This window comes from Gadus morhua, chromosome 16 (genome assembly GCF_902167405.1).
Source record: "Gadus morhua chromosome 16, gadMor3.0, whole genome shotgun sequence".
Lineage (NCBI taxonomy): Eukaryota > Metazoa > Chordata > Actinopteri > Gadiformes > Gadidae > Gadus > Gadus morhua.
The window spans coordinates 19,810,948-19,823,547 of NC_044063.1; the positions used below are offsets into that span (position 1 = coordinate 19,810,948).

A 12,600-nucleotide genomic window follows, 5' to 3' on the forward strand; every position below is an offset into this window, starting at 1 on the left:
TATCTTCTCATAAAGTCATAGCGGCTCGAGCAGATTGCAAAAGCATAAGCGGAACTGTTCTTGGTCAATACCCCAATAGGTATTGCTGGTAGAGGACCAGCTTGCTCGCAGAGGATGTGATTGGATGGGTTCTTATGGTGCAGTGCAGTAAACTGGCCAATTATTACCACCACATCTAAACCCCCAGACGGCCCTCTCTGAAAGACTAACAGGAAGGATGAACTGCAGTTGTGGGAATTACAATCCCAGCGTTGGTAAAAGAAAAACAATATAAACTGTTGAGAGGAAGGAGAAGCCCCATAAACGTATGGCTGGGATATCGATGTTTCACTGTAATCTTAACCATACCACAGATTGGTCAATGTAATAACTAAATCAATCCCATGCGAAAAATCGACGCCGACACAAGCACACTGGAGAGAAAATGGCAATCTGACTACATTACCACGGCAAAGTACCACATCCATTTTCAGTGCCGTCCACTATACCGTGGTATATGTGGTATTCTGTTATAATCGCATAAATATCTGATAATGCTTTCAGAAAGAAAATCCAGAAAACATATGTTTGTTTCATTGGGCAGATATATCAAGTCCTAATGGAGGTTGAAGGTATTTTGGTATGCCAACCGAAGAAATGCAAATTCTCTCTCTGGTAATGTACAGTCAACTTGGAAGTTGGAGAGACTCGACCTTCCAAGTTACTGATTTGTGTTTGTGAGCATCATCTGCTTTTTTTGATTGCCTGGAATGTTCCTGCAAGCTTGGGAAAGTCTGATTGGACACTTCAGTAGGGCTCACCTGTCCACTCTCGAGTGCTCTATGAAGGCATGTTCCAAGAAACGGTTGCGTTATAGGTGGCAGTCTTGATTGTTGAGGTGCCACCCATTGTGAAATTGCATCTGCCATTGAACAATCACTTTGCAAGTAAGTCGCCTACATGCATACCCACTCTCACTCTTTTCAAATGTACGGACTCATTTGTATATATAAATTGCGCCCGATATATAGTATAGGTGGAAAAACCGCCACCGCCACCGCCTCTGCTTTTAAGATCTGAAGACGGCAAGAGCCTCCACCAAGCTAATGGAACACAATTTACTCATGCGCAAAGCACAGAAAATAACCTACACTTATTTTTCCTTCCTTCGGCACTTTGATTCGAATTGGTCCTATGCAATTGTGTCCCAAGTGCTGCAACCCTTCTTAGGGAAAACATTTGTGTATTGCATTGAAGAAAACTACAGATTAATTCCAAAATGTTCTCTCCCATAATATCGTAGAAACATACTTTTTTCGATTCCCAGGGGGCAAAAGACGAAATTTATTTGCTACTACCTCAAAAACGCTTCTGTTGAAATTATTTCATCAAAGTCCTTTATGTTACACGAGCTAATGAGCCTTGAAATTGCTCAAATTACGTCTGTACGACTTTCAGTGGTGAGCGTGTCACCCAGGTCCCGGGGACTCCTTGTGAGAGCAGTATTCAGCCCTCCACCTGGGGGAGGAGGGACACTGAGCTGTGGAGAGAGAGACACACTGGCCTCAGAGAAAAGAGTGCTGTTCTCTGAGTTTAGGGTTTGGCTTCTATTTTTATTTTCAGAAAGTAAAAGAACAGACGCATAGCATTTGGATTGTTGTGTATGTGGCTCACTGTTTGAACTTCTATGGCTAACATTTCTGTTCTGCTAAAAAATACGTTCAATGTATGCAAATAAAGGCAGCAAATACTACTCATGAAAAACACATAATAAGAATATGCGAAACAAATAACCCTAAAAGAAACATTATCTACATTGAGCTTTTAACTGATAGTTGGTTCCGTTTCAACCTGGGCAACTAATCTCTTCAATGTGGTATTCTAACACTTTGACACACATCAACCCATTAACTAGTGTTCATTGATGATATATTTTGGCACAAATGAATTGAAATTTTCACTATGACCAAATGTTTGCAACAACTAATTTACAATTTGTCGCCAAAGAAAAAACCCTCCCTTCATCAATTTGAATGTTCAAAATCACCCTGGCATTTAATGAGGATGGAAGCGGTCAACAAAGTATAATCTCCTTTCTAAACTTGTATTTTTCGGCCGCTAATCTAATTAAAACGCACAGCTGCCATACAATGCTATGGGACGGGACTTTTGGTCCCAGCTGTGAACTGGCCAGCATCTGACGAGCGTCACCCTAAGCCTGGACGCTGGCCCCGGCGTTAACACCCCACCAAACCGCTGGCCCGTCTGCTGCCCCAATCCCCTGCCAAGTGTGCCCTTCAGACCACGTGACGAGGCCGCGCGTCGACGACATGCACCCAGACGACCCAGATAACACTCTTCATCAGATCATGCGTTTGTGGGTCAAGCGGCAGGAGAGTTTGCTCTCGCAAATGAGCTGAAAAGAGCAAGGTGTTCAAATTAAGCCTCCTCTAATTACGAGGAAATTAAGAGTCCTCCTTCCTGTGCTGGTTGGGTTCTAACGAGACACCGCAGGATTCCAGCAGCCCACCATGGCCGGTCCCAGGCGACCAGGCGCTAGCCCACTCTCTGATGCGTTAATAATAGGACGTGATAGAGAACCATCGCATGGATGTAACATCATTAAAGGATTAGCATCAGCCCGAAGTCTGCTGCAAACAATCTATTTGGGCATTGCTTCTATCGATTTGGGGGTGGGGGATCAAATTTAAACAGTCAAAAATTGTATTGGAGGAAAGATAATATGGAGAGACGATATTAAAACCATGCAGAACAATAGGGCATTAGAGCGTAATCTACCGATTATATTCAAACTACAACCACGAGAAAATAAAATCAGTGATGGGGAAAATCTAACAAGTCAAGGGGGGAGAAGACATAATAATACTGCAGTACTTTTCCGAGGTTATTGTCAGGCTTTTGATGTAGGCTCCTATTATCCTCTGAGTTCTGTGCCACACTCCATAGCATTAAGAATTTAAAGGAGCATAAGTAGGCCACAGAAGACATGCAACAAGACAACAAGACTGGATTGCATGCTCTCTCTGTTGTTCAACAATATGGGAAGTGACAAATTAGCACTTGGTTTCCGTGGGAGAGGAGGAAACCTATTCAAGGTAGCGACAGCCACCACAGCCTCCTGAGCAGCTGGGCAGAAACCTCCACCCTTACCAAAACCTCTGGTTCAGAGGTAAAGCTGGATTTAAATAAGAGAGAGATACTTTAGAAGTGTGGTATTTTTTTAAAACATGCTAATTATACAATATAATATGAACCCTCTGCTGTGTGCTCTTCAAGTGCATGTGTGGTGGAGAAATATGAATTATTTCCTCATAAGCTTGGTTCTATTTCTGGTGACTTCTGCAGAGGGCACGTCCCATGGCTTCCGGCTCCTGCCCCCCACAGCCTGTTCATCAAAGAGCTGGCTGTGACGGTGTTGCTTTGAAAAATGGCAGCGGTCAAAATGGTTAGAGAGCTCTCTGGGTTCGTCACAAGGTCCAATGGAATGGAACTAACGATTCTTCATCCCATTGCCTCACAACATTCCCGGTCGGGAATGTTGTCCCTTTCTTCTGAATGATCTTGGTTTGGCTTGAGATGTGTGGAGGCCTTCAAGCATTATTTGAATCCCATATCGAGCTACATCCCAATGTAAAGCTGTCAATTAACTCCGGCATTAAGGTCTTTGTTTGCTTGTCTATCCATGCATCCTGTATATTTGCGAGTGCTGAATTAATAATGGCCCGAAGTAATAAACAGATATAATTCAGAATTTATGATTGACGCTTTGAGCAACCCCCAAACCCCACCACGTTGCCAAGTGTTCCCCTTATCTCTTTGAGCAGAAGAAACATCAAATCTCCAGCCACGCCGCTAGTTAGATTAGCTTTGTACACATCTGCTACCATTCTTTCCACCGAGACACAATCTTATCCCAGGCAGCATTTATTTCTCTTCTGCTTGAGCTACTTTTGAAATTGGTCTCTCTTTTCGTCCATAATGGAAAATACCATCAATATCGTATTTTTTTTGTACCCAAACTGAAAAAGGAGTTAGAAAGCCTAGGCAAACCTTGTGCTTGCTGTGCTGTGCTAGCTAAACTGACATATATCGACGGCCATGTCTACGGGTAGTAAGTGCTGAAATTAGCATTACCCATAAATCATTATACTACCAAACTAAATTAATCCAAAAATCCAGTTTTTATTTACCTTTACCAGTGGAATTGTATAGCCAGGTTAAGGGACAATTCAAGTATACTATTGCATATCAAAGAAAGTGCTTCTAATTTGACAAAAGTGCTATTCTGTTACAAGCTTTTGTGATGCAAAAAGGTTAAGTAAGAATTCCTTGTAGTTTTACCATGCATATGACCAGGCTTTTGACTTCCCACCATTTTTCTTATCTAGGTTTGCCATTATGTTCTGTGTTAAATTGATATTCACAAAAATGGAAAATTAATTAAGGGGAGGTATTTAATCTCAGAATAGTGAAAGATAAAACAGCTTTTTTGCATATCCTCACAAGATTAGATAACTTTTTCTATTTGCAATTAAAAGTTCAAAGCAAAGAACCCACATCCTAAAAATACCTGATCCTCATTCTTAGTTTATAATGTGAACAAAGTAAAGAGTTTTCAATTACAGCACCTGCAAAACATCACATCACACAGAAAGGTACTGTTGATGTATTCCATGATGGTTCCGTGTCTACTGTTTTCTAATTTTACAAACATCTGCCACCCTTATTCAGGTTAACGTCAAGGCTTGACACATTTTGTGAGGACATACAGGGAAAGCAAGGAGAGACAGGTAATTGCTTTAACTTTTGCCTCATGTTGTGCAACTTTGTGGTGAGTTACTTTTTACCTATGTAGAAAAAGCACATTGTTTTTAAATGCCGGAGGCGGTGAGGCAAATTACGAATTCATTGCATTTGTTCCCAATGATTTTCCCGTTCATTTGGCCACCAGCGTCCCTGAAGTCAAAACAAAAGCTATTCCCCACGGAGGCCAACAGCAGCACTGTCGTAGTGGACGGTTCATATTGGTCCCTCTAACATATTAGATTGGCTTTGAGAGCTCCGCCATCCCAAAAGTATTTTTTTCTCTACCAACATCCAATCTGTGGTGAGCATTGTGGCAATGTTTTGTGGGAGTAGGTAGCAAGAATGTTGTACCGGAAATCAAGACCATCTCAAGGTTATCGACTGGCAGTGCTGAAACACACACACACACACACACACACACACACACACACACACACACACACACACACACACACACACACACACACACACACACACACACACACACACACACAAACACACACACACACAATCACACACACACACACACACACACACACACACACACACACACACACACACACACACACACACACACACAATCACACACACATACCCACACACACACACACAAATCTATATCCTATATATATCATCATCTGTTAACCAGAAGACGAAAGCCCTGCTGCTTCCGCAAACAGAAATGGGCTCAATAAATGTGCCAATTTATCATTTTTTATCATTTCATTTAACTTGCCAATGCGCAATGCTGGTGGCCAATCAAGTCTACAGTGCCTTTTTCTGTAAGCTTGTAATTGGCAAACCCAAACTCGGCCAGTAGTAGTAAATTATAAAAAAGTGTCTGTAAAGATTTCAACACACCATGTAGACTTGGCCACTGTAGACATACACTTCCTCTACCAATTTTAATGACTTTTCTTCAGTAGAATGTCTCTGTAACGAAACATGGCACAAGGCATAACTCCGCCCAATGCGGTTTTTGTTTCCAGCCCCGGCACTGTGCCGTCTACCCCAATAAATTCTGCTATAACATAGTAGGACTGCTGGGTCCCAGATTAATTCTAGATTAATACATTAATCTAACCCACAGTCTACGAACTGTAATTACAGCTATAATACTGCACTTCAAATCCCATCATTATTCTAAAAATATTATATCCTGTGAACTTGATTCAATTCGTTGCCCTTCATTAGTAGAGAATAGGTGTTATTTTACTTTGTTCAGGTGACTCAATGTTCACAAATGCCAGAACAGCATGTGTCCATGCAAACAAAACAATAGCCAGTAAGAGACCTACTAGAAAAGAGCGGGTAAAAACACAGTATATGCAAAGGGATTTGTGGCTTCTGATAACCATGTCTGGGTTAAGGCTTTCAACCTTTACGACGTTGAGGGACGGACGATCTCACAGGCACGCTGTGTCTGTTGTACACAGCGTACCGGGTGGAAATCTCTGTTGGAGGCCAGGGCATCAGATCAACACAATCCAACAAACCTCTAATCCGCTCAATGCAACAAGACTAAAGACCAAAGCTGCTTAACATTGTAATGTTGAGGACTGTTTCTGTTTTGTGATTACCAATCTGGAAATGCTAAGGCAGGCTTAACTTCCTTTGCTTCTGCTTCTGAGCGAATAGGCAGAGTTGTTGTACCCTCAGTGTTAGCTTACGAGCTGGCTTTGATGATTAAACAAAATGAACCCCCTCGTTAAAGCACACATACTTAGCCAGGGGTTACACTGGGCCAGGGCTATCGGGGGCTCATCCTCTGAGGATATAGGCCTCCCGAACATCGCTAAGCCCCTGCGCATCAGCCCTCAACATGAAATACATACACTCATATTTCCAATTTATTAAATGATACTGAAATAAATGGGTCCCTTAACTATAATAAGGAGTGGTTACGATAAAAAAGAAACGGAAAAGCTATTTCTGGAATCACTCTAGAAATCCAGACTCATTAATCCCAATTGAATGTCATCTCATCTTTCCAACTGAAACAAAAAGGAACGACAGCAGGGTCTCTGGGGACGGTCATCCCTACCCCCACGACGGGAATGGAGAATGATGGATCAAACTGCAATTGGAAATCCATCCCGAGTAGTATCTCAGTAAAACATCCATCCGTCGGCGGATACATAGAGGCCCCCCCCCCCCCCGGCACCTCCCCTGCTCCCTGAAGCCTTAGATCGGCCCTCGGCCTCTCCCTCTCCATCTAATCAAGGGGAAGGGGAGTGCAATGATGTGTGGCGATGTCAGTTCAGCAATAGAGGGGGACGAGGAGAGATCCCGCCCCACATCAGCCTGGCAGTTATTGTGCAGTGGTCAAAACACAATCACATCTCAAGCTTAGCCGCTTCCTGTGTGATCCCCACATTCATCCACAATATGAGCCCCGTTAACACTTCAGTGTAATAGCATTTGGACACAGTGGTGTGTGTGGGCATGTGTATTCTAGTGAAAAGTGTATCTGTCTAGGAGATATAATGCAAAGAAAGGGAGGGCACACTTGTGGGTTTATGAAATTGCGAAAATACCTTTTGCTTGCATTAACTGATGTATAAATCTGTCGTAGATCTGACGTTTAATGGAGCATTTGGCGGTGAAAAGGCTTTCTATACACAATAAGGTGACGCAAAAGCTAGACTGTAGGTCTTTAAAGTCTTCTGAATAGTCTCGGAAGCTATTCAAGGTTGTCTGACTCAAGTGCGCATATTAATGTGACAACAGAAACCTCATATCCTCATTGAGCCAATTCAACACACACAAAGCAGCACTAATAGCTTCTTAAAGTAGATTAAGCAGCTTTTTTGACATGTGTCATTTTTTTCCTGTGACCAAACGTGGCCAAAATAAAGTAAGCCAAATCCAAAACAGGATAAACACAACCACATATGGCGTTTGACTGTATCCCAGATACTTGAAAGCCTTAAAAAAAGGAAAAGGAAAGGAAATGAATAAAACATTTTGGAACTTTGAAAACACTGCAGGAGCTGGAAAAGGCAGTCAAGATCTGGCAACCAATCTGGGCTGAGCTGAAGCTAATTTGAAGTCCTGCTAATTAGTTTCCCTAATTAAATCCCCAGACACTTTGGGCTGACTTGTACAGAAAGCGTTGAGGGTCATTGACTGTGAAAAGTTCATTACCAACCTCCAAAAACACATACACCTAATGATGTACATGAACACACACATGCATGCACGCACACATACACGCACCCGTCAGCACCCACACACACCATGTTTGAATTGTAACCCTTACAATAAATTACCCCTTTGATGTTAATTCGATCAGAGGGGTTACCAAGGTCTGATCAATGCAATCTAAGCACCCCTTGACTTAATCCATACGTCGTGAGAAGAGAACCATAGAGCACCACACACCAATGATGGATTAACACATAGATTACACACACACCATAATCACAACTACATCAGAATTATTCCCAAATAAGGAAAGTACAGGAGACTTGCAATGGAACTATGGTATGTTCTGCATAGAAACAGACCAGGAGTCAGGCAGTTTAATAGTCAAATAGGTTTTACAATAAAATATAAATATCAGTCAACAGTAGGTGAAGCATATGTACAAAATTGCTTTCAGGGCACTGTGACCTATCAAGGATTGCACCCTCAGTAGCCTTCCATTCGCTAACTATGTAATGATCATTTTGCGAATACTACCTGATTTTGGACTTTAGGAGATGTTTCTTGGAAAACCATTGTTAACCATTGCATCTCAGATAATGACATTGAACCAATTGCGATTGAAATAACCTGTGTCTGCCACAAATGGCAAATTGTAATTTCGGGTTGCGCTTTACTTGAAAGCCAAGAGGGCCGTGTGGATGATTCCTCATCCAGCAGCAACAGTAGCAAATTGAGGCTTAGCACCGAGTATAGAACAGCTTGTATATAATGTCCCCTTATGATGGATTGGGCCAATTGGGGCGATAGCAAAACATAGGCTGTGCTGTCGGTGTAAAATACCCAGTAAAACCACGGCAGCGTGTAAGGCTTAGAAAACTTGAGCACCATTGGACTTATGCCAGTTTTATGTAAAGCTACTGGGTATATACAGCTGATAGATGTAATTCTTCTTGATTGTGAAACAATAAAACTATAAACCATGTTTGCGAATAATATGGGTACCTGAATCCCTAGCTCTTCCTTTCTCCGCTTGGTCCCCTGAGAGAATTACTTGTTCTCACCTATCAAGTCACAGTCAAACCTTGTGACACGGGAGTCGTCACAAACTCCTCCGGGCGTGTTTTTAGGATGTGAAAGGACTCTTTATTTATTTGTTTCGGTGTTGGAGCAATGTGCAATGAGCGATGTGAGCTTGTGTGCCCCAAGCTGTTAACAAGGCCAGTTTAGAATGTAAAAATTGCAAATAATGAGCATGTGCTCACCCTTGGTATAAATGATAAAATGAGAAAATCAGAGTGGGACGTTTATATTTTTTGTAACTTTATTGAGGATATTTATAATTTCATCTTTGAACATGGAACACAGGCAGTTTCTTTTTCAATAATATCTCCACGGGTAAGGTCCATAAACGATAGTAGAGGAGTTAAAATGTAACACAGTGCCTCCTCAAAGTGTTGATTCAGGTAATTCGCAGAAAGAGAGCGCAAGGCATAAAACACCATTCCAAAGTTTGAAAAACAAAAAATGATATAACGCACCCGCTAAGCCGAATGTGTGTATGGCCAGAGACCAGAAATGGGTATTGAGTGTTGTTGGGAGGGGGGGCACAACGATTGGGGAGGGGGGGGGGGGGGGGGGGGGGGCAGCTGCAGTGCTGACCACTGCAAGGCTCATCCATCCAGAACTTGCCATGCCGCTCCGCTTCAATGGCAGATTTTGTATTAATGCATGGGAGGAAGGAGGGGTTGAGCGCTGCGAGCAGCAAACAGAATATAAGGTGATTCATGCTGCTATTGGTCCTGCTTCTGCTTTCAGCAGGGTCCGGTTGAGATTGGCCCTGCGATAACACCTGGCGGGGGCGGTTTTGCTTAGTTTTTGCATATGATCCAACAATAGGAATGGTTGTTTCGACATTGGTTCCAGTTTTCTTCTCAGATGTATAACCTAGGTTGTTTGTCTGCACACAATGCACACAAAAAAACTTCTGGCGTGTTCCAGTTTCATTCTCAGATGTATAACTTGTGTTATTTGTCTACACACAATGCACACAATATAACTCCTGACGCAATCAACGAGTGAATCACCGCCGCCAGCGACGGGCACGGGGGCGTAATGGCACCGTCTGCAGTGCCAACTAACACTTTGACATAATGGTACACTGCAGACATCCCCCCTGCTGAGCGACAGGATACCTTGTTGATGCAGTTATGTCAGGAAGATGCTGCCTTGTATAGAAGGTACAGTATATATATATATATATATATATATATAGGTTGCATATGGGACACACCCATATGCAAAAAAAACAAGGAAAACCCTCTAAATCCCGAACAGAACAGAAAGTAGCTCCTCTTCCTGTTGATTCATCCCCTCTCGGTCACTCTCTCTCTCTCTCTCTGTCTATATCCCCCTCTCTTTTCTCTCTCTATTTTATCTCACTCCCTCTCTTTCTGTCGCTCTCGCTCTCTCTGTCCCGCTCTGTCACTCTCCCCCTATCTCTTTCTCTCTCTCTCTCTTTAGCTCCCTCTCTCTCTCTCTCTTTCACTCTCTCTCTCCTCCTCCTCTCTCTCTCTCTCTCTCTCTCTCTCTCTCTCTTTCTCTCTCTCTCTCCCTCCCCCACTCTCTTTCTCCCTCCCCCACTTTCTCTCTCCCTGTCCCTCTCTCTCCCTGTCCCTCTCCCTCTCCCTCTCCCTCTCTCTCCGCCTCTCACCTATGTCCACAGGATTTAGTCATTTCAAATGTCTGGAGTTGATTGATAATTGAGAATATGCAATAGGATGGATCTCATATCAAGTCAATCCAATTGATAATATCCTCCATGAAAACCTAATGAGGTGAATAATAGTTAAGACAAAAGGTACGATTTAGCCTTATCAATGAGCGTCACATTTTAATAAAAAAGGATCTACTATACTATTTTTTATTCAGCAGTTTTTTCTAGCCTATTTTGGTACACCACATTTTTCAAAGCAACTTTTTTATTTGCCAGGAAACAAACACATCCGTGCTCTCCGTGGCTATTAATAAACATTGGACTCCACCACTCCAGTTGTAAAATAACGGAGTTGAAACATCTGCTCCATAGATATCAGTATGTGGCTGGCGCTGGGAAAACCCACAGAGCAGTTTTTCCATTACAAACTGGTTTCCTGGAGCTGCAGTAAGTGCATAGGTAGCCTACATCGAGAGATAAGCAACCCGTTATAGGCAGATAGTAAGAGATAAGCCAAGCGGTGATGGAGGACACGGCATATTAAAGGCGATGTTTTAAATTCATATTAATATTGGTAGGCCAATAAATAAACGTTGAATAAACTCGCATGAATCTAGGGATACTTATAATCTCGTTTTACTTAATTGATGTCAAAATTGAACTTGTTTGGATCAGTGTAATTATCATTTTTCTATTCACAATGATAAGAAATAACGATTTATACTGTCAAACAAAATATCCCTAAACATATTTTGATAACATTTTGCATTTTAGTCTAAATAATGTGGGATTTTTTTTGATGCAACTCTCGGCTTAATTCGAGTTTGTTTCCCCTCGAAGTAAACTCCTTGCAGGTAAAGATCCTCCACACGTCTAATAGTAGGCTATAATAATGTTCCCCCTACACCGTAGAACCTCTCACGAGGGATGCCGTCACGGAGTCACCGTCGCGCGCGGAGTTCCCTCCGTGGAGGCATTCGCGGTTAACTTTTGTACTTCAGCCTTTTAACAGAAAATAACGCATCGCGTTGGAGAACGAAATCATCCCTCCGTTACGATTCATGTCACTTTAAAATCAAGATCATCCCTCCGTCAATAATCATGTCACTTTAAAAAACACCGTTCCGTTTCCTATCTCGCGTCGCGCGCACTCGCACTCGGTTCACGAGCAGCGTTCCTCTACATCTCTCTGCTTCGTTGTTGTTGTTTTTAAATAAATTAAATGTCCTACCTCACTCATGATGGAGCTTAATCTCGGGTACTCGCGTTTTCCAGTGCGTGAATCGTAGAATCTCAACTTCTTGCTACAGCCGACTTTTTATCAGCGGCTCGCTGGACAGAGAAGCTTTATAAAGTGGAAGCGCGACTCGTCCGTGTCATCACGTTCCCACTAAACCAATAGGAATGGCGTCGGCAAATTTGTCTCACAAGTCACCACCCAACTCTTTAAAATATGCATTGCGTGTGTAAGCCCTTTTTCATCATTACCAGCGGCTTTGCGTTTTCCTTATTTCGCCTCTTTTTTTTAGTTGTCAGGCGACCGTTTATGTAGTGCATTCGCATATAGTTGGGAATTATTCAAAACAGAGTAGGCCTACTTTGAATTGATGAGTGTCATTATATCGTCTCCCTAAATGTAAACCCGTTTGGTTGGGCTCTTCAGCATCAAGTCATTTTGCATTTGATTGGATGCACCTTTGCGTGCATCCTTGTTTTATTATCTCGCAAATCAATGATGTTTGTTCTTGGATAGCACATTAGAGTTTAATCTGTAAAACCCATCAGGCTTTTGATTCAAAATAATCGTACTCTCGGGGGGGGGGGGGGGAATAAAGGAAACCAAGTATTCATGTCTGCAGGAAATAAGAGATTAAGACGAAGATAATCACCCAAGCAATATTCCCATATGCAATTGTGCGCATGTGACTGTA

The 12,600-nt window shown here is 42.4% G+C and overlaps 1 protein-coding gene across 1 annotated transcript in view; it reads right to left on the reverse strand.

Annotated features, from left to right (window-relative positions):
* Window positions 1-12,140, reverse strand: part of pcp4b (Purkinje cell protein 4b) — a 29,276-nt gene extending 17,136 nt beyond the window's left edge. Inside the window, exon 1 of the mRNA XM_030337088.1 lies at window positions 11,901-12,140. Coding sequence (XP_030192948.1) covers window positions 11,901-11,909 — 9 coding nt within the window. The 5' untranslated portion in view covers window positions 11,910-12,140. The remainder of the gene's footprint in view (window positions 1-11,900) is intronic.
* Between the last annotated feature and the right edge of the window lie 460 nt (window positions 12,141-12,600).